Genomic DNA, 22101 nt, shown 5'->3' on the forward strand with positions numbered 1-22101 from the left:
TTTATAATTATAACAGTAGGGTAAAGTAAAACTAATAATATTACATTTTTAACGCATTATAGGTCACTTAAAGCTTCTAGGTTTTTTTTTTTTTCCTTTTTTAGATCTAATTAATCTATTAAAAGGTATTTTTATAATAATTTACATAGTATTTTCTATAGCTTTCGTTCTATTAAGACCTAGGTTCCGATTGCGTACTGCGTTACTGACAAAGGTAGGTCGTTGTTAGATATATGCAATATGCCTTAGCTGCTTCAAAGGGATGCACCAGTCAAGGCCCCTGGACGCGGCTGTGGAGAATGGCTGCAAGACAGACCGCTCTGTCCGTGTGGGCTTGTGGACTGCCAACTGGAGAAGACGGATCGAAAAAAGAAAGAAAAGCGAGACTGAAGGTTGTTAAAGACGGGCACGGGCTAATTGCTGATGGAGCACATGCATACATGATACAGGTACGAGTGCAGCGGACAGACAGACAGACGGGCAGCTGAGACATGGCTGAGCTGAGCTGGCTTATAAAGTAGCTACTCGTACAACTTCAACGGCTGCATGTCACGATGCGATACGATGCCGGGGCAACTCACCGCCCAGTCCAGACCAGAACAATAAGCATCAGCCTCGATCGGTACCTGGCCAATTGACGCTGTTTTCCCATCCCCCGGCGGCTAACGACAGCGATTGCGTGTGTTCCTGCGGCTCGACCGGGTTTCTCGTGTTCGCCGTGCATGCAGCCAGATCGCCTGTTGCCGGGCCAACGCGCCACGCAAGCAATTTGTTTGGCTCGCCTTGCACAGCTGCAGCCGGTCCCACAGTGAGCATAGCATACCAGAGACGCATGTCGCCGTTCCCGCCTTTTAATCTTTATGCAGCTCAGCTCAGTTCAGTTCCTCAACTGCATCCAACTTCTTCACGACCTCTTTGCCGGGTGTCGTTTTTTTCTTTTCTTCTTTCTTTCTGACAGAAACGAACCAGGTCGCGTACAGCTTCAACCGAGATAACAGCCAATCCGCATGGTCGTGTCTCGACACCGCTCCTTGTCGGCTTTGGCTTGTTGTTGAAGATTGGTGGTGCAAGCAAGCCGTCCGCGTCTAGCAGCATTCCAAAAGCTCAAAACTAAAACACACGGCATTCCGCTGCAGTGATTGCTTACAATGGACCGCCGTCCTCCCGGCTATAGTCTCCCGCCGTACGACGACGAGCTCGACTCGCCCACCGGCCACGGAGCCGCCGCCGTCAGATTGTTGACATCTGTGGAAGAGTCCCCGGACAGAAGCAGAGACAGACCGTACGTAACACAGCCGTCGTCGCCAATGGCAACACCAACATTCCCAAATATGTCCTCTCCGTCCTCATCGACGTCGTCTTTGCAACCCAAGGACGCCTCGAAACTCCAAGGATCCAACCCCGAGACGTCCACCATGGCTATCGACGAGTGTCCAGGAGCCGCCTCGAGCTTGAAGACTAAGCAAGAGACGGAGATGCAAGCAGCAACCAAGGCGGATGCTCCCCTTCCTCCCCTTCCTCTTTCTTCTCCTTCTGTTCACAGTTCCCTCCCCCCTCTTGACGTTGTCGTCCCCCCTCCCCTCTACATCAGACAGGTTCGCAAGAACAACAACAACAACACTGCAAAGTTGCACAGTCCAAGAAGTTTGGCGCTCAATGACTCCCCAAATCTTGCCGAGGCTCTGCCAACTATCCCGGAGGGACCAAGTGAACGCTCCCGGCGAAGAAGAGGGAGTCTATCAGCATCGGACCAGCCACCTGCTCAACCACCTCTTCAACCAGCCCCCCAGCCGGCCGTGGTCGACGCTGTCGCAGCGGAACCAGCCGTGAAAAAGATGAGGCCCACTGTTAGATGGAAGATCAAAAGCTCACACGATAGGCCTATTAGTATGCGATCGCCCCGGCCTCAATATACTCCCAGCGTCGCATCCTCACACACTCGGACCGGGTCAATTCTGGACGATGCTCCTAGGATTCCGCCGCCAGATGCGTCTTACATGTCCTACGACACCAGGGACCCTTCTCACAGGCCGTGGTCGCCAGCGTCCAGACTGACGGATTACTCTCGCCCTCCCGCGTCTCATGCTTCGTATGAACCCTCGGACATCAACGGCAGCCCCAGGCCAGGAACCCCGTCCTCGAGATATGGCGGCAGTCCGCGCCGCCCTCTCCCGCCAGCTCCTCGCTTTGGCAACGCATCGCGCAACTCACAATTTACCGACGATGTGACCGTCTCCATCCCCTTGGACCATCGCGAAGATGACGATGACGTCTTTGGCCCCGAGTCAGACCTCAGCGAATCTCGCCGTTACGACAACTACGAGCACGAGCAGTATGATCACTATGACGAGGATGAGAGACACTATGACGATGACCGCGACTCATACCGCTCAGGTCAGGAGACATTGAGCGAGGAGCAGGAATACTATGACAAGTACGAGCACTATGGACCTGCGCCTGATGGAGCGCAAGAGAGGCGCGGTGTCCGCGCTCCGCAAATGGCGAAAAAGGAAGTCCCACTCATCAATGGTGAGCTGGTCTTGGAGTGCAAGATTCCAACCATCCTCTACAGCTTCCTCCCGCGCCGAGACGAGGTCGAGTTCACTCACATGAGGTACACCGCCGTGACGTGTGATCCCGATGACTTTGTCGACAGAGGCTACAAACTACGACAGAGCATTGGCCGGACGACTCGAGAGACGGAGCTGTTCATTTGCATCACCATGTACAACGAAGACGAGATTCTCTTTACCAGAACCATGTACGCCGTCATGAAGAACATTTCCCATTTCTGCTCTCGATCTCGATCTCGTACCTGGGGCGAGAATGGCTGGCAAAAGGTCGTTGTTTGCATCATCTCAGATGGTCGTGAGAAGATCCACCCACGCACACTCGACGCCTTGGCTGCCATGGGAGTCTACCAACATGGCATCGCCAAAAACTTTGTCAACAACAGAGCCGTGCAGGCACACGTCTACGAGTACACAACACAAGTCTCGCTCGATTCTGACCTCAAGTTCAAGGGTGCCGAAAAGGGCATTGTTCCGTGCCAAATCATCTTCTGTCTCAAGGAGAAGAACTCGCGCAAGCTCAACTCGCACCGATGGTTCTTTAATGCATTTGGCAAGGCCCTGAACCCCAACATTTGCATTCTACTCGATGTGGGAACTCGTCCCGGTGGCACTTCGCTGTACCATCTCTGGAAGGCCTTTGACTTTGACTCCAACGTTGCCGGAGCATGTGGTGAAATCAAGGCTCTGAAGGGCAAATACGGGTCATACCTGTTGAATCCTCTGGTTGCATCGCAAAACTTTGAGTACAAGATGTCCAACATCCTGGACAAGCCCCTCGAATCTGTGTTTGGTTACATCACCGTGTTGCCCGGTGCCCTCAGTGCCTACCGTTACCATGCGCTACAAAACGACGAGACTGGCCATGGGCCACTGAGCCAGTATTTCAAGGGTGAAACGCTCCACGGCCAACATGCGGATGTGTTCACAGCCAACATGTATCTGGCCGAAGATCGTATCCTTTGTTGGGAGCTCGTGGCCAAGCGAGGCGAGAGATGGGTGTTGAAATACGTCAAGGGTTGTCATGGAGAAACGGACGTCCCCGGTAAGTTTTCTACGAATAGCCCCGTAAGGATCAATGCAGTAAACTAACATGGCATTCCACAGACTCTGTTCCCGAGTTCATCTCTCAACGAAGAAGATGGCTGAACGGTGCCTTCTTTGCTGCTGTCTACTCACTTGTCCAAATGCGACAAATTCTGCAGACCGACCACACCCTTGCTCGCAAGGTCCTCTTGTACATTGAGTTTGTCTATCAGTTTGTCCAGCTGCTCTTCACCTACTTCTCTCTCGCAAACTTCTATCTGGCTTTTTACTTCGTCGCTGGTGGTCTAGCGGACAAACGAGTCGATCCGTTTGGACACGGCATTGGAAACATCATATTCATTATCCTGAGATACACGTGTATCTTGCTCATCGCTATCCAGTTCATCCTGTCTCTTGGAAATCGTCCACAGGGTGCAAGAAGACTCTACTTGGGCAGTATGATTATCTACAGCATCATCATGGTTTACACGACTTTTGCCATCTTTTACATTGTTGTAAGGCAATTCACGGACCCGGACAGTGGCGCTTCGATCTCGCTCGGTAATAACGTGTTTACGAATCTGATTGTCTCGTTGGCCTCGACGGTTGGTCTATATTTTGCCATGTCGTTCTTATACCTCGATCCCTGGCACATGTTTACCTCGGCCGGCCAATATTTCCTTCTGCTGCCGAGTTATATCTGCACCCTGCAAGTTTACGCCTTTTGCAATACCCACGACGTCACTTGGGGTACCAAGGGTGACAATGTGATGAAGACCGATCTGGGAGGCGCCGTCGGTAAGGGTGAAACTGTCGAGCTTGAAATGCCCAGCGAGCAGCTTGATATTGATAGCGGATACGACGAGGCTCTGCGTAATCTGCGTGACCGCATCGAGGTTCCGGAGAAGCCCCCGAGCGAGTCTCAGATGCAGGAAGACTACTACAAGAGCGTGCGAACATACATGGTTGTCTCGTGGATGATGCTCAACGCCATCCTCGCCATGGCCGTGTCCGAGGCGTACAGCGACAAGGGTATTGGCGACAACTTTTACCTTCGTTTCCTGCTTTGGAGCGTGGCGGGCTTGGCGGTTTTCCGTGCCATAGGATCAACCACGTTTGCCGTCATCAACCTCATCCACCTGATTGTCGAAGGCAGAATCCGCATGACGCTCAAGTTGCCGAGCTGGGCTGGCGGCATGGGCGAGAAGCTGAGCGAAACGATGAGCAGCGTGGGAAGTAGCATCACTAATACCCTTAGAACTTGATGCTGCCATTCCTCTTTTTTCTTTGTCTTTTTTCTTTTCCTAGACGTGTATGGATTTCCTTGCTTTGTTCTCCAAGGCCAATAGGTTTATATTTCCTCCTCTGTGGAAAGAGAGGTGGGTAGGGAGGTTGTCTGTTCTGTTCTGTTGGGCTTACCTTTCTTCCTTCATACTTATAAGAGTGGTTACGGTCGACGTATACGAGCTGGAGGGGGGTATGATGGTCTTTGGGTCTGTCTTTTAGGGGTGAAGGGGGTCTTGGGATTGATGAGTTGCCTCTTTCTTCTTTGTGTTGAAGGGAGGCACAAACGTTTGTTCATGTCGATAACTACTGTATGATGTATGTCTTGTCTATAATGAGGTTTTGATGGCTACTTATTTTCATGATGATTGAGTGCGGCATCACGGTACGCTTGGAGAAAGCTGAGTAGGTACTTTTGCTTTCTTATCTGCAATGAGAGAAATAGATTGTGAATGCCGGAATTGGCGAAAGTAATGTGTCTCTTCTCTTCTAAAAGGGGGGGTCTTGCACTCTTTGTCTCTACTCATGGTGGCAGTAAAGCATCGCGAGAGCCGCAATTATCTTGGGTTGACTGTGTTACCCGTTTGTTCTATAACTGAGGTGGGTGTTATTATGTTGTCTTAGGCCATGTGGTGGAGGATTACTGGAGTATAGTAGAAGCAACATATTCAGCTGGACCGGAGGAGTCTCTTAATTAGATAGTAACCCAGAGATTGTCCTGTTTCTGAAACCTTTCAAGTAGTAATTCCAGCTTAATAAAAGATGAACATTTAGGAAATGCTAGCCACTACTATAAATTTGCTGTTCAATATGCCATGTCTTGGATTTAAAGTAACACCAGTACGTTTCCACAATAAGTGCCTGTGATAGTATCAGGGACTAGCAATGTATAGCTATAGTAGCAGAGACTAGAGACAAATAGCCATAGTAGCAGATATCAAAGAAATATAGTAATAGTAGCAGATAGTGGTAATAGCAGCAAGTAATTGGAGAGCTGGTGTTGACTACCTGTAATGAAAGCGTGGTATCCTCAGCTTCTAGGTAGACCTGATACTCTGCCTTCATGGACTAATACCTCCTCTTTCCCTTCTGACGATAGCTATTTGTCTCTACCTAGGTAGTCTCTGCTACTATAGTTATACATCGCTAGTCTCCGATACTATTACAGGGAAACCCAGTCTGACCTTAAATGTACAGTACAAAATTGAGTTGAATGAGGTTTATGACATTGAGATTAGATCTCTTAAATAGAGAAAATATAACACCAAAACTGAACATCTATTCACCGACCTGCCCAGCTATCCCGGCAACGCATACACAACCCCGCGTGGCAGCGAGTAGTACAATCCCAAAGTCGTGGCAAATGGCTGTGAAGTTGAGCCTCACTGCCAAGTGGAATTGTTGAATTATAAACTTCAATAGCCTCTGGGCAATGAACCTTTTTCGTTTTCAACAGGAATGAACCCAGCATTCCCCAAGTCAATGTCGTCCCTGTGGACTTGGCCAAGTTCTGCAGGCTGGCGATTTGAGAAGAAAGCTTGTAAAGTCACAGACCAGCAATCCAGGAACAGGAATTATGGGACTGGACTAATACAAGAAAGAGAATGCCACAGCTAATGTACAATTTGATGAAGGGTTTTCGTTAAGGAGCTTTCATAGCTGCTGAATGGAAATACGAGACATTCATACATTTCATGTCGAGTGCTATCATGTATGCTTGTCGTTGACTCTTTAATTTTTGGTTATTTTATTTACCTTATTCATGCTCAGTCTTTATTTTATACACAACGATGAATGAGATGCTCTCAGTTGATATTCCAACGCCATAGTGATTTGCCCAAAAGATGAATTCATCTTTTTATTTATTTATTCATCCCATCCAACTCTTTCCTTGCGTCTTCTTCTCTACTCCTCATCCGGCTCCTCTTCTTCCGCAACCTGTCATCAGTTAGCAACATGTCACACAAAATCCAAAGCAAGGATATAAGAACTCACATTGTCGTGGAAGTTTTGTCCATCGGTAGTCTCGTTGATGAGACCAACACGAATGCAGAAATCACCAAACTTCTCTCCCTCCTGTCTCTCGAGCGCGTAACGCTTGAGCAGGGCCCTCATGATTGTCAAAATCTCATCCTCCTTGATGCTTGCGCGGTACAGCTTGTTTAGACGCTGGCCATGGTAACCACCGCCAAGGTACATGTTATAAGCGCCAAATGCCTTGCCGACAAAGGCGACTTCAGCAAGCCAGGGACGAGCACAGCCGTTGGGGCATCCAGTCATGCGCATGACGATGGAATCCTGACGAAGACCGTTCTCTTCGAGGCAGGCTTCGAGCTTGGTGATGAGCACGGGGAGATAACGCTCCGACTCAGCCATTGCGAGACCGCAAGTGGGGAAGGCGACACAGGCTGATGAGCTGAGGCGGAGGGCAGAGAACTGGAGGTTGTCGAGCTTGTACTTCTTCATGAGATCCTTCATGGCAGGGACATCTTCATCGGCAACGCCACTGAGGACGAGGTGCTGGTTACCGGTTAAGCGGAACTCGCCCTTGTGAACCTTGGCAATCTCGCGCAGACCAGTCTTCATCCGGAAATCAGGGGTGTCCTCAATACGGCCGTTTTCGATGAAGAATGTGAAGTGGTTAACGCCAAACTCGTCCTTTTGCCAGCCAAAAGTGTCGACGTTGCTCTTGAACTCGAAAGCCTTCGGTGCCTCGAACTTTTGACCCCACAGACCCTCAACCTTGCCCTTGAACACCTCGACGCCCATATCGTCAATGGTGTACTTGAGACGGGCGTGCTTTCGGTTCTTACGATCACCATGATCACGCTGGACAAGCATAATCTTCTCGCAGGCGAGGTGGATCTGCTCCTTGGGGACATAGCCAAACATGCGGCCAGTTTGGGGATACGTCTTCTTGTTGTTGTGAGTAGCGCCCATACCACCACCAGCAAGCACGTTGAAACCCTCCAAAGTGCCGTCCTTGTTTACAATGGCGATCAAACCAATGTCATGAGCATAGACATCAGTGTCGTTGTGAGGAGGGATAGCAACTGTAATCTTGAACTTTCGAGGTAGATAAGTAGGGCCATACAGCGGCTCAAAGTCTTGGACGGCATCACCAGCAACTTGGACCTTCTTTTCATTCTCGTCAGCTATCCAGATTTCGTGGTACGCACTCGTAGAAGGCAGCAAATGATTGCTGATCTTGGCAGCGTAAGACTGAACTTCTTCATGAAGCTTGGACTGAGAAGGCAAAGAGCTGCACATGACGTTACGGTTCACGTCACCGCAAGCGGCAATCGTGGTCATGAGAGCACGGTTGATGGCCTGCATGGTGGATCGTAGCTTGCCCTTGATAACACCGTGGAACTGGAAGGTTTGGCGAGTGGTGAGCTTCATCGTCTCGTTACCGAGCTTGCTGCTAATGTCGTCCATCTGGATCCACTGCGCGGCCGTCGCAACACCACCGGGCAATCTGCAGCGAACCATGAATCCATAGGCAGGCTCCAGGCCCTGGGCCTTTCTCTCGTCACGGACATCACGGTCGTCCTGAAGATAGGTGCCGTGGAACTTGGTCAGTTGAGAGTTGGCGGCGGAGATGGCTCCGGTGGATGTATCCCTCAGCTCTTCTGCAATGGTGCCACGGAGGAAGTTTGACTCGAGCTTGATGTCTTCATTGGTAACTGGCGGCGGCTCATCAGGGAGACCGTCGACCTTGTCCACACCGAGCGCCTGCCACAACTTGGGCTCCCACTCCTGGTAACCGGTCTGGAAGCTGTCCGGATCCTGGTCATCTCCTAAGCCAATGTCAACAAACCTCTTGCCGCCCAGGTTGCCCAGAACTCTGTCAAGATCCTTGGCTGGCTTGTTGTAGTAGATCTTGTCCTCCTTTCGCGGCCAGTAGTGACTATCACCCAGGCCAAAGACGGAGTAGTTGACGCCAGCCAGGTCGAGGTCGGTGTTGTCCTTTACGGCATCCCAGAAAGCCAATCCATTTTGAGGGAACTCTCCCTGTCCGGCGGTGGAGGTGATGAAGACGATGTTCTCCTCGCTTGGCAGATCCTCAACGGGGTAATCTTCCATAGCCATTGCCGCTGTCTTCAGGCCACGAGCTCTACCCCGGTTGGCCAACCGCTTGGCGAGCGTGCTGCCGTTACCGTTGTCAGAAGCAAACAATATGGTCAGGGGAGCACCCAGAAGCCCTTCGAGAAGCTGGTTGTAAGCATCCTTTGCCTTCCTCTTCTGTGCCGCCCGGACCTCAGTTCCAAAGTCCTGGCCAAGGTTGGCAGCAAAGCTAGGCTCCTTCTTCATGATTTGAGTCAGTTGGTTGTCTCGAGCCAGGAAAGCCTTCAGCTCTTGCTTGAGGAGCTCCGAGTCCAGGGAAAAGGCGGGCTCGCCCTTGGCCTCGTTATCAGGGTTCCACCTGTAGAGAGGCCAGTATCCAGCATCCACAGCCTTCTTGGTCTCCTGCAGAACGGTGAGAGGAGAGTCGGTCTCGCCAAAGTAGGGCAGATAAGCCAGAACAACTGACGGGCCGTTGAATTTGTCTGCCTCCAGTAGTGCCTGCAAAACTTGAGTGTATGAGCTGTAGACAGCAGTGGAAGCCACGTAGACATTGCCAAAGTTCATCGCGTACAGACCGATATCCTTCTTCCTTCGGTTGGCGTCGGCCACGGCCTTTTCGGAGTAGGGAGTCGAGTCAATAATCAGCATGTTCACATTTTCACCAGAGGCAAGAACGTGATGAACACCAGAGTTACCGAGATCATAAGCCCAAGCATCAGAGCCCATCAACCAGAGAGACTCCTTTCGGAAGAGACTACGGTTCGACAGAAGCTTCTGAGCTGCCGGTGAGCCATCTTCTTCCAACTTGGCAATAACGTCATCAGAGATCACGTCGGACTTTGCCTGGTCATCAGAGTTGACGGCCCATCGTGCCAGCCAACTCTTCAACGCCTCAGTAGCAGCTCCAGAGCTGCTTGCTGCTTGTTTAACCTCGGCCACAAACCTGGTTCGCAATTCCTTGCGGGCCAATAGAGATCCGAAGCCGAATTCGGGGCTGGCGGCCACAGTGGCAGAGATACCGGCGTTTTGGGATTCCAGGGCATTGGCAATGTAGGTTCTGCTGCCGAAAAGCTGGTCGAGAATCTTGGAATAGGCAACCTCGAGCTTCGGGGCCTCCAAGCCAGATGCTACTGGCTCCCTTGGTCCCTCCTTGACACCAACTTCCAAGTTCTGGATGGGCTGCGCAGCCGTGAGATTTTGAACGATGCCACGCAACGCCTGAGTAGTAGCCTCAGGGGCAATGTATCCCAGCTGGTGGCCAACAATGGTCTCAACACCACCTGGGCCACTCTTGATAGACGACAAAACGTCAATCAGCAAGGGACCCCATTTGGTTGTCTTTCGGTGAACCTGCTCTAGGACGGCGACCCTCTTGATCGACCTGGGGATGCTCGCCACGAGCTTGGAGCCAATCCAGGGTCGGTACAGGCGAGGTGTAAGAATACCAATCTTGGCATAAATGTCATCAGCCTTAGCACCGTCGATGGCTTGAGCAAAGGAGCCGGTGTCGGAGCCGAAGATGAAGAGACAGTTTTCTGCATTGGCCGGTCCAGTGTATTCGAAGGCATTGTATTGTCTCCCAAGGGCCGAGTTCAACTGTGCCCAGATGCGAGTGGCGCATACATAGACATCTTCGGATGTCACTTGGGGAGCAGCAATCTCTACAGTAGTGGCAACTGATGAGGATCCGGTAGGGGTGCTGGAGCTGCTTGCCTGGCTAGTCTTGGCAGACAACTCAGACACTACTTTCGAAGCGAGACTGGCGGTCGACTGCTGAAGGGTCGATGCTTTGTCGACGTTGCCAGAAGACTCGGGCTCCTGGTGGTCTGAGGAAACGGCAACATGTCCGTCATCGGCGTAGAGTCCAGAGGCCTTGATAGTGCCGGCCTGGAGTCTCCTGACAGTATCGATGTCAAGGACAGCTCGCAAAACTGAGAAATCTTCTAGGCCGATGGGCTCATCACGGGCTGAAGTGTCTGGGGAGAAGAAATGGATGACAGCCTTGCTCGTGCGCAGAGCTAGGGCGTGAGCGGTGATGGCCATGTCCTGCGCCTCCTGAAGAGACTCGGACTGCAAAAAGGTCCATCCTGAGTTTCTGATGGAAGTGATGACAGAGAAGTCGGCAAAGCCGCGAGGCTGGAGGGACACATGAAGGACAACAGGGTAGTTGGCGAGCTTGTAAAGATGAGAGATGGAAGGGAGTAAGATGGAAGAAGACGTCGTAACAGAGACGAGCTTGCCTGACCGAGCGGGAGCAAAGACAGACAGCAACGGGTCATTGTTATGGCGGATATGTTGTATCTAGACATCAGGTTGTGGTTAGTGAGCTCCTATTGCTGTTTGACCTTTTTTTTTTCGGACTGTCGGCAGACCAGGATCGGGTCGTCGTCATTGTAGTGGGTTGAATATGTAAGTGCGCAAAAGAGCGAAAGAACGACAAAACCAACAGGCAGCGGCGGTCAGACACTCACCTCAGGGATGGTATCTTCGGTAGCTGCAACAATTCCACGGTCCTTGCGGCCAGCAAACCGCTTCAGGTGAGAGGAAAACTCAGAGTCGGCAGCCAATGAAGGCTGGACAGAAATGACGACATCGCTGGAGAGGTAGGCGATTCTCGCAGCTACACAGACGAAAAAGCAACAGAGGAACAACGAGTTAGCCCAGCTTCGACGAGATTGATGTGTCTACAGTGATATTCAAGAAGAAGGGAGGTGGTAGAGAGGGAAGATATTCCCATCGTCCATAAGAGACACAAACTTACTGGCCTCTTCAGGCGTGCGAATGTGAACCGAGGTCGCCATGCCCTTTTTCGTCGTCGGCCTCTAGGATCAATCCAACGCTTTCGAGATGATGATCCCTAAAAGATGGAAAGAAGAGGCAAGTGACGATGCAGAAAGAGGAAAGAAAAGAGAGGGAAGGAGAAGTAAAAATCGAACAGCCCTTAGGAAGAGGCCTAGTGAACGACGATGTGAGAGGAATGGTGAGTTATAAGATGACTAGTCCACCAGTTCAACAAGCCATGTCACCCTCAGCCGATGCCGTAGCCGTCTCTTCTCGTTTTCCCTCCATCAATCGCTGCTGCTCTCCCCAAAGCTTTTCCTTTTCCCTTGAGCCATAACCATGTCTCGAGGCTCCACTGACTGCCTCAGCCAAATTTCCATTCCCCGCAGAAGCCCGAGTTTTGGAGGATTGCGTGATCGCTTAGCGCTTGGAGGTCTGCACAGTCTTGCGTGGGCGCCACCCGCCAAAGGGCAGCCATAGGACGGCGGCGATGGCGAAATCGCTCTCTGACAAATCCCTGCCGTCAGATTCGTTGCGGTGCGACGCGGGAATGCTGAGGCTTGGGAAGGGCGGATAATTGCTGGGGGTTTTGGAGATGGAGGTTTTACGTTGCAAAAGGTGCAACCCAAGCACTAAGGCATCAGGGTTGCTTAGATTTGATTTAGTAGTTAGATAAGCCAGACAAGGTAGAACCAAAAGGCACGATAAGTCGTACCGGCGTCGACTGACACAGGCTACTACCTACAGTACAATTGCTCATAAACCGTATACTCCGTGTCAATCCCGTAAATAGTGCCAAACATCACAAAATCTTGATCCTCACAAGCAGAAGCACAATCGTTGCTTGCTCGCTGACGCCATCAACACTAAACCCAGTTCAGCCCCTGATGGACCGCCGCTCTCGCCGCAATCATGCCGCATTGCCTCTATTCCAACAGCTTGTTCGACCGTCCATCGCTCATCCATCGTTGTTAGACTGCACCGGACCCTGGATTAGCCCTTCTGGCACCGTCCTTGCACCACCTTGGACCCATCAAAGCTGCCTCCGACTTCCGTTCTCTCACCCAAAGGCACCGACGAGCCGAGCCCACACTCACGTCCCCATTCGCTCATTCGTTCGTCTACCAGACTCAACCGCCCGGTAACGGCTGGCAGCCAATCGTTAGTACCTCCGAATGCCGAGAGATTTGCATGGCCCGGCCCTCGGCGTCTTGTCTGCCTGCCCAGGGCCCCAAATAAGCATACCGAATAGTGCTATTAATTATTGTATTAAATACGGCCACGCTCGTGACTACCCAAAACAGTGAAAACCCAACCTTGCCGAGATTTTTTCTCTCGATGATGAATCGCGGGGTTCCGATCGCGTCATTTCATACCCCAGTCTCTCCATTCACATCGTGTCTTTCCATCCCTATCGTTTCATCCCTTTCCCTCAACCTCAGTAACCGAAAGACTCTCCATCTACCGAGCATCAATCTCATACTTCGCCAGCCAGAGTTGCAACCGTGCTGGGTTTCCGGCTAACACCACCCTCGACCCATTCTCTCGCCTCAGAGTAATCCATCCAGTAGTTGCGTCCGAAAGACACCATCAGTCGACCGAGCTGACCCTTTCGCCCTTCACCGTCAGGCAGGTCCGCAGCAAAGGGACCCACGTGATCGTCGACGCCAGGTCCTTCAAGGATCATCAGTTGCATATACTTCTGCAGCACCTGGCGTGCAAAGTTCATGACGACCAGACTGAAGTAGACTCTGATCAGGGTCAAGCCAGTGATCAGTAGCATGCTGGCCGCGGTCTCTTGGGGTACAACATCGCCATGCACGGCCGTCTCGCGACGGAGACCCTCCATGCCCTCAGCAACCATATCAGGCAGACTGGATCCGTTTGACGAAGCAGTGGCGAAGTACCAGTCCATTCCAAAAGCCACTGTAGAAGCGCCGTTGATGAAGGCATCGATGACATACAGCCACGCCAGGGCCAGGCATTCGAACGGGCTCTGTTTTCGGATATGCGGGATCAGGTAGACGAGGAGGCCGAGAACGCCAATACAGTAAACGTAGGTCGTAAGCTGGAAGAGGGAGAGCTGGAATCCGGTAAGGATCGCAAGAAGACCGTAAACGCCCGTAACCTTGTTGAAGACCAGTGCCAAGGAAATCAACTCAGTGCCAGTCTGGAGGCTAATGAGGCCGAAGAGGGTCTGACCGTGACTGTCAGTACCATGATTTCATATTCTTTATCTCCTGAACCATCTTCCGACGGACGTCTCCCGTCACAGAGAGGGAGAGGGAGGGAGAGATGATTCCACGTGTGACCTACCTTCGGCCGAGGTATCCGCAGATACAGCCTCGTAAACTTGGACATTATGAACAGTGTTCCCGTCGCGATTGTCGTCTATACTGATAAAAAAAGAATTCCAAACAAATCTATCGCAAGACGAGACAAAGAACCAAAGTGAAGACGCCGAGAGATAGAGGATAACGGGGGTAAGCGTTGAGATCTTGAAAGTTTCGGCGACGGCGGAGATGATTGCGACCAGGAGAGCCTCCCAACAAGCGCGCTTACTGTAGCTGGATCTGTGCACAGGGTCCCACAACGGCAGTCATCCAGCCAGTCACATCGCGGCTGAGATGACGCAATCACATGATATATCACATGAGCCAGCTTCAGCTCGGGAAGCCCGTAGCGAACCAAAGCGAGGCCTCGCGAGCAGGGCAATTTTTTGTCGCTGGGCGCAGATCCACCATCACGTCACCGGGCGAAACATCCAAAGTCCCCTGTAGCTTCGCCTGTAGCCTCGTACCTTTCAGCCGTTGATGTCCATGCCCAGGCTTTGATAGTATCGTATTACTTGGTCTATCCAATAACATGAGCAGTTACACGCACATCATAACACTCTGTTGCACTCAATCGATCCACTAACTCTGCTGCTCCTCTGCAGATTCGCCAAGGTTCTTGTGTCTTAGTCAAACTTCCTCTCTGCGCTATATATCCCTTAGCTAAAAGGTTGGTAACCATTACACCGGGCGGTTCCGGATGAGGAGCTCTATTTTGCGGGAAGCCAACCACCTCTGGACTCTCAATAGGCCTGCAGTACGACTACCAGCTTCATCTTTTACTTCCGCAGTCCACCTGAACGAAGCCTTCTATTCAGTTAAACGTGCGCCGTTAGCACGCACTAACACCCAGCCTTTATACTCCGCAGAAACCCTACCCTGCAGCCGACGCATCCCAAACTCGGCCGGTATATCATCATTACTTTCATATTCACCAATTCGCACCATGGCTGGCAATGCATCCAATACTGCGGCTCTGATTGAGTCCGCAAAGAGGGCTGCCGCCTTCCAAGCCGTCGAGGACCACCTCTCCCCCACTGACAAGTTCGTCGGGATTGGATCTGGCAGCACTGTCGTCTATGTGGTGGAAGCTATTGCGGCCAAAGGGCCAAGCTTTTACGCCAACATGACGTTCATCCCCACGGGCAGCCAATCCAAAGGTCTGATTAGAGCAGCTGGATTGAAACTGTGCAACCTGGACGAGCGCCCTGTTGTGGACGGCGTGTCGGTGGCCTTGGACGTTGCCTTTGATGGTGCAGATGAGGTTGATGAAGACCTTAACCTCATCAAAGGAGGGGGTGCATGCCTCTTCCAAGAGAAGCTTGTCGCCGTAGCGGCTAGAAAATTCATAGCAGTTGCGGGTGCGTGGATATCTTACTATCTACCATGACTTGTCTCGAGTCGACTAACATCTTGTATAGATTCTCGCAAGCAATCACCCCGGTTGTGCACCAAGTGGAAGACCATTCCTATCGAGGTCCTCCCCCTCGCAGCTCCGGATGTCTTGAACCGTCTCAAGGCCATGGGCTCCCCTAACCCCGTTGTCCGTTCCGGCCTACCCAGCAAAGCCGGCGAGTGCGTGACTGACAATGGCATGTGGATCATCGACGCTCCTTTCCCGCCGCTGCTACTTCCCAAGGATCTGACGGCAGAGGTAGACGGCCAGGGTAAGAACGGAGCTTGGGAAATCGGAAGGCTGGCCGAGGAACTGGTCAAACTCCCTGGAATTGTGGAAATCGGCCTCTTCCACGGATTTAATGGAGTTCAGGCTGTTGGTCTGGGCAAGGAATTCCAAGCACAGAAGCCAGTTGCAGCTTACTTTGGCACGCCGAGCGGCGAGGTCCAGGTACAGAATGCAGCATAAGGGTACAATAGAAAGAGATGGGAACAAGCATCTGAGATGGGGGAAATAAACATGCATGGATAGGAAAAGGTCACACAATATCTTTCCCTTCCACTAGCGGGAAATGATGACAGGGAGCCAAAAAAAGAAGTGGTAGCGCTTAATTCAGCAAGTAAAAGATTATTAGTATGTGTATAACGATCGTGGGCACGTTGTCCCCGTTGCAGGTATTATACAAGTCCCATGCACTGGCCAAATTTCGAATTGATATCCTATTATTCGGCATTGATGCATCGTGACTGCGAAGCGACGCTGAAATGGGGATACTGGTCGGTTGTCTTGTCGGGCGTTTCAAACTCTATTACGAACTTAACATGTTGGCTTAGCACGAACAACCCTCCTGGGGAGGCGCTGTTGTGTTCGTCCGCACATCAATCACTGCGAAAGAAAGAAGGGTTAGTTGGAGTGCCACCAAAGAGTAATGAATCGGGATGCAACGGCATTATCCGTGCTGATGGGGTAGACATAAGGAGAGAGGGAAGAGAGAGAGAGAGAGAGAGAGAGAGAGAGAGAGAGAGAGAGAGAGAGAGAGAGAGAGAGAGAGAGAGAGAAAGGGACTTACTTTGGTTGGTTGCTTGGGCAGCTGCATCGGAGCCTTCCATGCCAGGCAGTGCCTGTGCTATCCTCTTGAAGAGGTTCTGTACGTTGTGGCCAAGCTTGGCACTTGTCTCAACAAATCTTAGACCTTGTCTCTTGGCCTCCTCCTCTCCCTGCTGGGTTGTGACCTCTCGCTTGTCGTTGAGATCGGTCTTGTTGCCCACCAGGACAATGATAACGTCGTTTCCTCTCTCCGCCCGGACGTCATCAATCCACTTCTTGGTGTTTTGGAATGATTTTGCGTCTAAGAAAAGATATGCGTTGTTAGTCTACGATGCGAACATGGTGGGGCTTCACCGCGAGTTTGGGGGGAGGGGGCGTTTCTGGCGGTATAAAGGGACAAGGCAGAGGGATTCCATACTAGAGATGTCGTAGACAACAACGGCAACGCTGGAGTCACGGATGTATGAAGGGATCAAGCTTCGGAATCGCTCTTGGCCTGCGGTATCCCACAGCTGTAGTCGTACCGTCCGATCCTCGAGATACATGGTCTGAGTCCACATGTTAGGCTCGTCCACCGGCAGCTTGGCTTGAACGGATCGGGGTTTTGTACCTTGGAGAGGAAGTCGATACCAATGGTTGCCTGATACATGTTGTCGAACGAGTCGTACATGAATCTGGTTATCAGAGACGTCTTGCCCACTATGCCGTAAACTCGGTCAGTCACCAAATCGACAGATGTAGTGTGGAGCCGGACAGGAGACACATACCGCTTTGTTCCCCTAAGAAGACCAGCCTGAACGGAAATCAGCATGAATGGCTGTCACGGAGTCAATGAATGGGCAAACGGGGACGCATACTTGAACTTCTTCAAGGGGTTGTTGTAGGATCCTCCGGTTTGCGCCATGGCTGCTGCTGCTGCTGCTGCTGCTGCGTGTAGTGGCGTGTGATGCTTGCTTGGAGATTCCGAGGCTGCCAAAACAAGGCCAGTTGGGTTGCTTTCTGGTGGGCAGAGGCAATGCCTGCAATTGTAATTGCGTTGCTGGTAGGGATTGCTTGGAGCTGAGTTCTTCTTGCTGCAAGACACAGGCCTCGGTTGTCTCCGGTATCGATCTCCTGCCTTTTGCTCGCGCTGGAAATGTTGGGCAACCTGAAAGGAGGTGACAATGATAATGACCGCCACCAGGCTCCGGGTTAATAAATACCTTAGCAGGCAAACCAAGAGCCACTTTGGGTTGGACAGCAGAAGAACTCGGCCTCCGCATGCCCCGCTATCCTAACTGTTCTCTACGCCCCCTCATTGGGACTAGCGTTCGAATGTTGTCTTTTTCCAGTTGCTTTTTGGCACGAGCAGGGAACGAAGGGACGAAGTACAATGTACTTGTGCTTTTCTATTTGGTGGGGGACCCGCTAAAAAATCTCGAAAAGTTGCTGATAAGATTCGATTGCCCAAAGGAAATTTGCGACTGGGACATCCTGCTATATTGCTACAGTGACTTGAAGCATCTCATCTCATACCTCATCCTAAACCAATCAATTGCACAAGAAACAGAAAATGCCTGTCCTTCGATCGGCCACCGCCGGCTCTGGCGAGGCGCCCAAGCAATTCAACCAGCCCTCCAGGAAAGGAAAAAAGGCGTGGAGGAAGAATGTGGATGTGACGGAGGTGGAAGAGGGCCTGCGAGAGGTCAACGACGAGATTATCCGAGGGTATGGAGTTTCCACGCTTGAAGATTCTCTGCAGGACAGGAGCTTGTGCTAACATCTTTGGCAGTGGTGTCATTCGAGAGAAGGCGTCCGAGGATCTCTTCACCATCGACATAGCAGGCGACTCCAAGATCCCCCAGAAATTTCCCAAGCACGTCAAGAAGGGCCTCAAGGCCGACGAGATCATCAATAAGCGCTCCTCCGTGCCCGCAGTCTCCATGCGCAAGCGTCCCGGCGACAAAACCACCGATGGAGTCATTCCCGCCAAGCGCCAGCGCACAGATTGGGTCTCCCACAAGGACCTGGCTCGTCTAAAGAAGGTTGCCGATGGGCATCACGAGAATACCGTTGCCGTCAGAGACGCCACGTTTGACCTATGGGATGGCCCTGCTGCGCCGGCGACCCAAGATCCCACGGATTTCCTGCCCGAGAAGACTGAGGCCAAAGTTCCAAAGTCCATGAAGCTGAAGCCCCTCTCTCTTCTCGCCAACGGCAAACAAGCTCCCGCAGTGCCAAAGCCCACGGGAGGATACAGTTACAACCCTTCTTTCCCAGAGTATGAGAGTCGACTCGCCGAAGAGAGCACCAAGGCTCTCGAAGCCGAGCAAAAACGCCTTGAAGCCGAAGCTGCTGAGGCCCAGAAACTAGAGGCTGCGGCTAGATCGGCCGCGGAAGCAGATGCCGCCGAAGAACGAGCCAATATGTCAGAGTGGGAAGAGGACTCTGAATGGGAGGGCTTTCAATCTGGCGTAGAGGACGAGAGGCCCAGTGCAAAGCAGCCCAAGCGCAAGACACAAGCCCAGCGGAACCGCATCAAGCGCAGAAAGGAGGAAGAGCAGCTGGCACAGCACAAGGCCAACATGAAGGCCCGCCGCGCGCAGGAGCAGCGCATCAAGGAAATTGCCGCGGAAGTCGCAGAAAAGGAGAAGCAAAACGCCCTCGTGCTGGCCCAGGCCGCCGAGCAAGACTCGGATGCCGACAGCGAGATTGGCGAGGAAAAGCTGCGGAGGAGGCAGCTGGGCAAGTACAAGCTCCCGGAGAAGGATCTGGAGCTTGTTCTGCCGGACGAGCTGCAGGAATCCCTGCGACTGCTCAAGCCCGAGGGAAACCTGCTCAAAGACCGATACAGAAGCTTGCTGCTCAGAGGAAAGGTGGAGAGCCGAAGACACATCCCGTTCAAGAAGCAGGCCAAGACCAAGGTTACGGAGAAGTGGACGCACAAAGACTTTGTTCTGTAGATGGATTGATGATAATTTTCTTTTTTTCTTTTCCTTCGTTTTTTTCAATCGCATATCCCTTTGAATTTCTTTTCCTCAAATAAACAGACATTAGATCATGGCGTCATAATATTTTCTTCGATAAAAAAACGGCTAGGAATGAAGACGCTTCTTCTACTATTTACTACAATTGAATGATATAAATCTCACGTCCATGCACAGATATCCAACCTCGATCCTAAATCCCGACACGTCCCTATAATTTTTGTATTCCTCCTGGGAATCTGAGAATATACACCTACCCTCGAGTCTTTTGCATTTTATCGCTGTCTGATGAACGCGTTCGTGCAACTATTAATTTATTCCGCTTCATGATCATGATATTAATCGCTTCAAAAAGCCACAAGATCTAGTATTCAATTGTCAGCTCTCAGGTCAATACGAGTGTATTATAACGGGTCAACAGTGAATAAAAGCATACCTCGACCGAATAATCCTCGCTTCATCCAGTCCATGGCCATCAAGCTCCTTGTCCGGAAGCTCACGCTCTGCGCAAAGTAGACCGACCTCCAGGCATACACGGCCCACAGCCCACCGGCCATGCTCCAGCCCTCTCCCAGGTCAAAGACGGCCGAGTTTCCGATATATGCTAGGCTGCCCAAGTGGCGGTATTCGAATGCCTTGTAGACGGCGGCGTCCAGGTCGCCATCTCGAATGTCGTTTGCCAGCATTGCGTCTGAGATTTTAGCCATCTTGTTGAATTTGTGGGCGAGGTACAACCCCTGCTGATGGGCACGCTGAGCCGTGGCCGGTAGCGACGTCAGCTTGCTATCAATCTGGTTCAAGAGCTCCCGAAGCTCGCCAAAGTCGAGGGTTCCGGATTGGTCCTTGTCAAACTCGAAAAAGAGCTTATCAAGACGCTTGAGATGGTTAACCGCCTGCGGGAAGCGCTTCTTTACGTCTTGTGCAACAGTCCGCCAGTCGGAGAAGTGCAGTTGAAGCGTCTCCGGCTCAATCCCACGCGACCAGGCGAGCTTACGGAGAAAGCTCACGATGCTGTCGGCAACGTTGTTCTGGACAGTGGAACAGTCGCCAATGGCATAGACATCGCCCAGAGGAGCACCGTTGAGGCGGAGGTGGGTGTCCGTTTCCAGCGCATGCCGATTCGTCTGGCTGTCGCCCAGCTTCTTGGCCAGCTTCTGGGATAGAGCGGTCGGAGAGACGCCGGTGGACCACAGGCAAAAGCCAATTGGCAGCTCTTTGGTGATCACAGTCCCATCCTCCTGCTTCTGGCTAAAGATGATCTTGTCAGGCTGAACCTCCTTGACTCGTGAATTCGTAAGAACTTCAACCTGGTCACGGGCAAACCGTTCCTCTGCATATTTGGAAACTGTCTCGTCGTACGTGTTCAGGATATGACCTCGACTCTGGATGATATGGACAGAGATCTCATTTCGCAGCAGACGAGGGAAGTGTCGAGTCAAGTCCTCGTTCAGAAGATCATAGAGCTCAGCGGCAAACTCGACGCCAGTCGGCCCACCGCCGCTAACGACGAAAGAAAGCAACCGCTTGCGCTCCTCGTCCGATGTGGTAGGCAGGCAGGCAAGCTCGAGATTCTGGATGACCTTGTTTCGAATCATCCGCGCGTCGTTGATATCCTTGAGGAAAAAGGCATTCTCCAACCCCTTGACGCCATGGGGATTTGTTGCGGAGCCGACGGCAACGACTAGCTTATCGTAGGGAACGTAGAAGCGAACCTCCTTTCCCCTGTGATCAAGCTGAGATACCTCGACCAGCTTATGGGAGAATTCGACGTCCTCTGCCTTGGCACGTATAAAGTGGCCGTTGACGCGGCTCAGTATCCGTCGAATGGGCTCAACCAGAGAGCGCAGCTCCAAGGTACCCACGGTAGCAGACGGTAGCATAGGGGTGAAGAGGAAGTAGTTGGCGGGAGAGATGACTGTGACGTTGTAGTCGTCCGGGTTCAAGTCCTTGAGAAGCGCCACGCCACCCCATCCGCCGCCTAGGATAACAAGCCTGGGTTTGGTCTTGGCCTTGGTCTCATCGTCATCGATGTAGACCTCTGCGATGGGTAGATTATTGGGGCCACCGCGGCGTGGCTGCAGCGCGAGCTGCGAGACATCAATATCGCTTTGTGTACCATGTTCTTTGTACGTGCTGGCATCGTAGAGGAAGAAGGCAAAGACACCGCCTCCGACGACGACAATAGAAATGCCAACCCACGCCGCCGCTCGGTAGAGGAAATTAAGCAGCCATGACTTGCGCTGGGGCAGCGGCTTTCCAGACAAGGCGCGAGAGAAGACGAGGCTAGGTCGAGGGTGTGATTGCAACTGGGGCTGCTCGATCGAATTGGCTGCCAAAGGGGTTCGTCTAGTTCGAGGGTAGAGCTTGGAGAAGGCCCGCAACTGCGAACATGTCGCGGGGAGGGTGGTTCGAGAGCTGAGGGAAAGACGCTGCTTGGTGATACTGCCCGCTGCCAGGCGAAGTGATCCCAGCTGTGCTGAGGCCAGAGGCATAGTCGACAACGAGTCAATGGAGTCGACGCGATTTACTTCATGGAGGCCTCAGGTGTGCCTCGCGCCAATTGATTGCTGGGGATTCGAATACGAATAGCTCGAAGCTTGTGTGTCACGTATGTACCCGGCTAGTGGTGT

At 52.0% G+C, this 22101-nt stretch overlaps 7 protein-coding genes across 7 annotated transcripts; 3 read left to right on the forward strand and 4 right to left on the reverse strand.

Annotated features, from left to right (window-relative positions):
* Nucleotides 1–1148: 1148 nt before the first annotated feature.
* Triagg1_8966 (CAZyme family GT2) lies at nucleotides 1149–4861 on the forward strand (the record flags this gene model as incomplete). The annotated part of the gene is made up of 2 exons (XM_062903870.1): nucleotides 1149–3615; nucleotides 3678–4861. The coding sequence occupies 2 exons, from the start codon at nucleotides 1149–1151 to the stop codon at nucleotides 4859–4861; spliced, it is 3651 nt and encodes a 1216-aa protein (XP_062752088.1).
* Nucleotides 4862–6785: 1924 nt separating this feature from the next.
* Nucleotides 6786–11749, reverse strand: Triagg1_8967 (uncharacterized protein; the record flags this gene model as incomplete). The annotated part of the gene is made up of 4 exons (XM_062903872.1): nucleotides 6786–6818; nucleotides 6876–11249; nucleotides 11420–11568; nucleotides 11710–11749. The coding sequence occupies 4 exons, from the start codon at nucleotides 11747–11749 to the stop codon at nucleotides 6786–6788; spliced, it is 4596 nt and encodes a 1531-aa protein (XP_062752089.1).
* Nucleotides 11750–13206: 1457 nt separating this feature from the next.
* Nucleotides 13207–14090, reverse strand: Triagg1_8968 (uncharacterized protein; the record flags this gene model as incomplete). Its single annotated transcript, XM_062903873.1, has 2 exons — nucleotides 13207–13926; nucleotides 14046–14090. The coding sequence occupies 2 exons, from the start codon at nucleotides 14088–14090 to the stop codon at nucleotides 13207–13209; spliced, it is 765 nt and encodes a 254-aa protein (XP_062752090.1).
* A 918-nt stretch (nucleotides 14091–15008) lies between these two features.
* On the forward strand, nucleotides 15009–15926 carry Triagg1_8969 (uncharacterized protein; the record flags this gene model as incomplete). Its single annotated transcript, XM_062903874.1, has 2 exons — nucleotides 15009–15423; nucleotides 15484–15926. 2 exons carry the CDS (start codon nucleotides 15009–15011, stop codon nucleotides 15924–15926), a joined length of 858 nt encoding a protein of 285 aa, XP_062752091.1.
* A 254-nt stretch (nucleotides 15927–16180) lies between these two features.
* On the reverse strand, nucleotides 16181–17409 carry Triagg1_8970 (uncharacterized protein; the record flags this gene model as incomplete). The annotated part of the gene is made up of 6 exons (XM_062903875.1): nucleotides 16181–16263; nucleotides 16528–16806; nucleotides 16924–17053; nucleotides 17116–17204; nucleotides 17273–17298; nucleotides 17363–17409. The coding sequence occupies 6 exons, from the start codon at nucleotides 17407–17409 to the stop codon at nucleotides 16181–16183; spliced, it is 654 nt and encodes a 217-aa protein (XP_062752092.1).
* Nucleotides 17410–18057: 648 nt separating this feature from the next.
* Nucleotides 18058–19447, forward strand: Triagg1_8971 (uncharacterized protein; the record flags this gene model as incomplete). The annotated part of the gene is made up of 2 exons (XM_062903876.1): nucleotides 18058–18212; nucleotides 18277–19447. The coding sequence occupies 2 exons, from the start codon at nucleotides 18058–18060 to the stop codon at nucleotides 19445–19447; spliced, it is 1326 nt and encodes a 441-aa protein (XP_062752093.1).
* A 428-nt stretch (nucleotides 19448–19875) lies between these two features.
* Triagg1_8972 (uncharacterized protein) lies at nucleotides 19876–21963 on the reverse strand (the record flags this gene model as incomplete). Its single annotated transcript, XM_062903877.1, has 1 exon — nucleotides 19876–21963. One exon carries the CDS (start codon nucleotides 21961–21963, stop codon nucleotides 19876–19878), a length of 2088 nt encoding a protein of 695 aa, XP_062752094.1.
* Nucleotides 21964–22101: the final 138 nt, after the last annotated feature.

The sequence above is a fragment of the Trichoderma aggressivum genome (assembly GCF_033847375.1).
Source record: "Trichoderma aggressivum f. europaeum strain CBS 100526 chromosome Unknown scaffold_047, whole genome shotgun sequence".
In the NCBI taxonomy this organism is placed as follows: Eukaryota; Fungi; Ascomycota; class Sordariomycetes; order Hypocreales; family Hypocreaceae; genus Trichoderma; species Trichoderma aggressivum.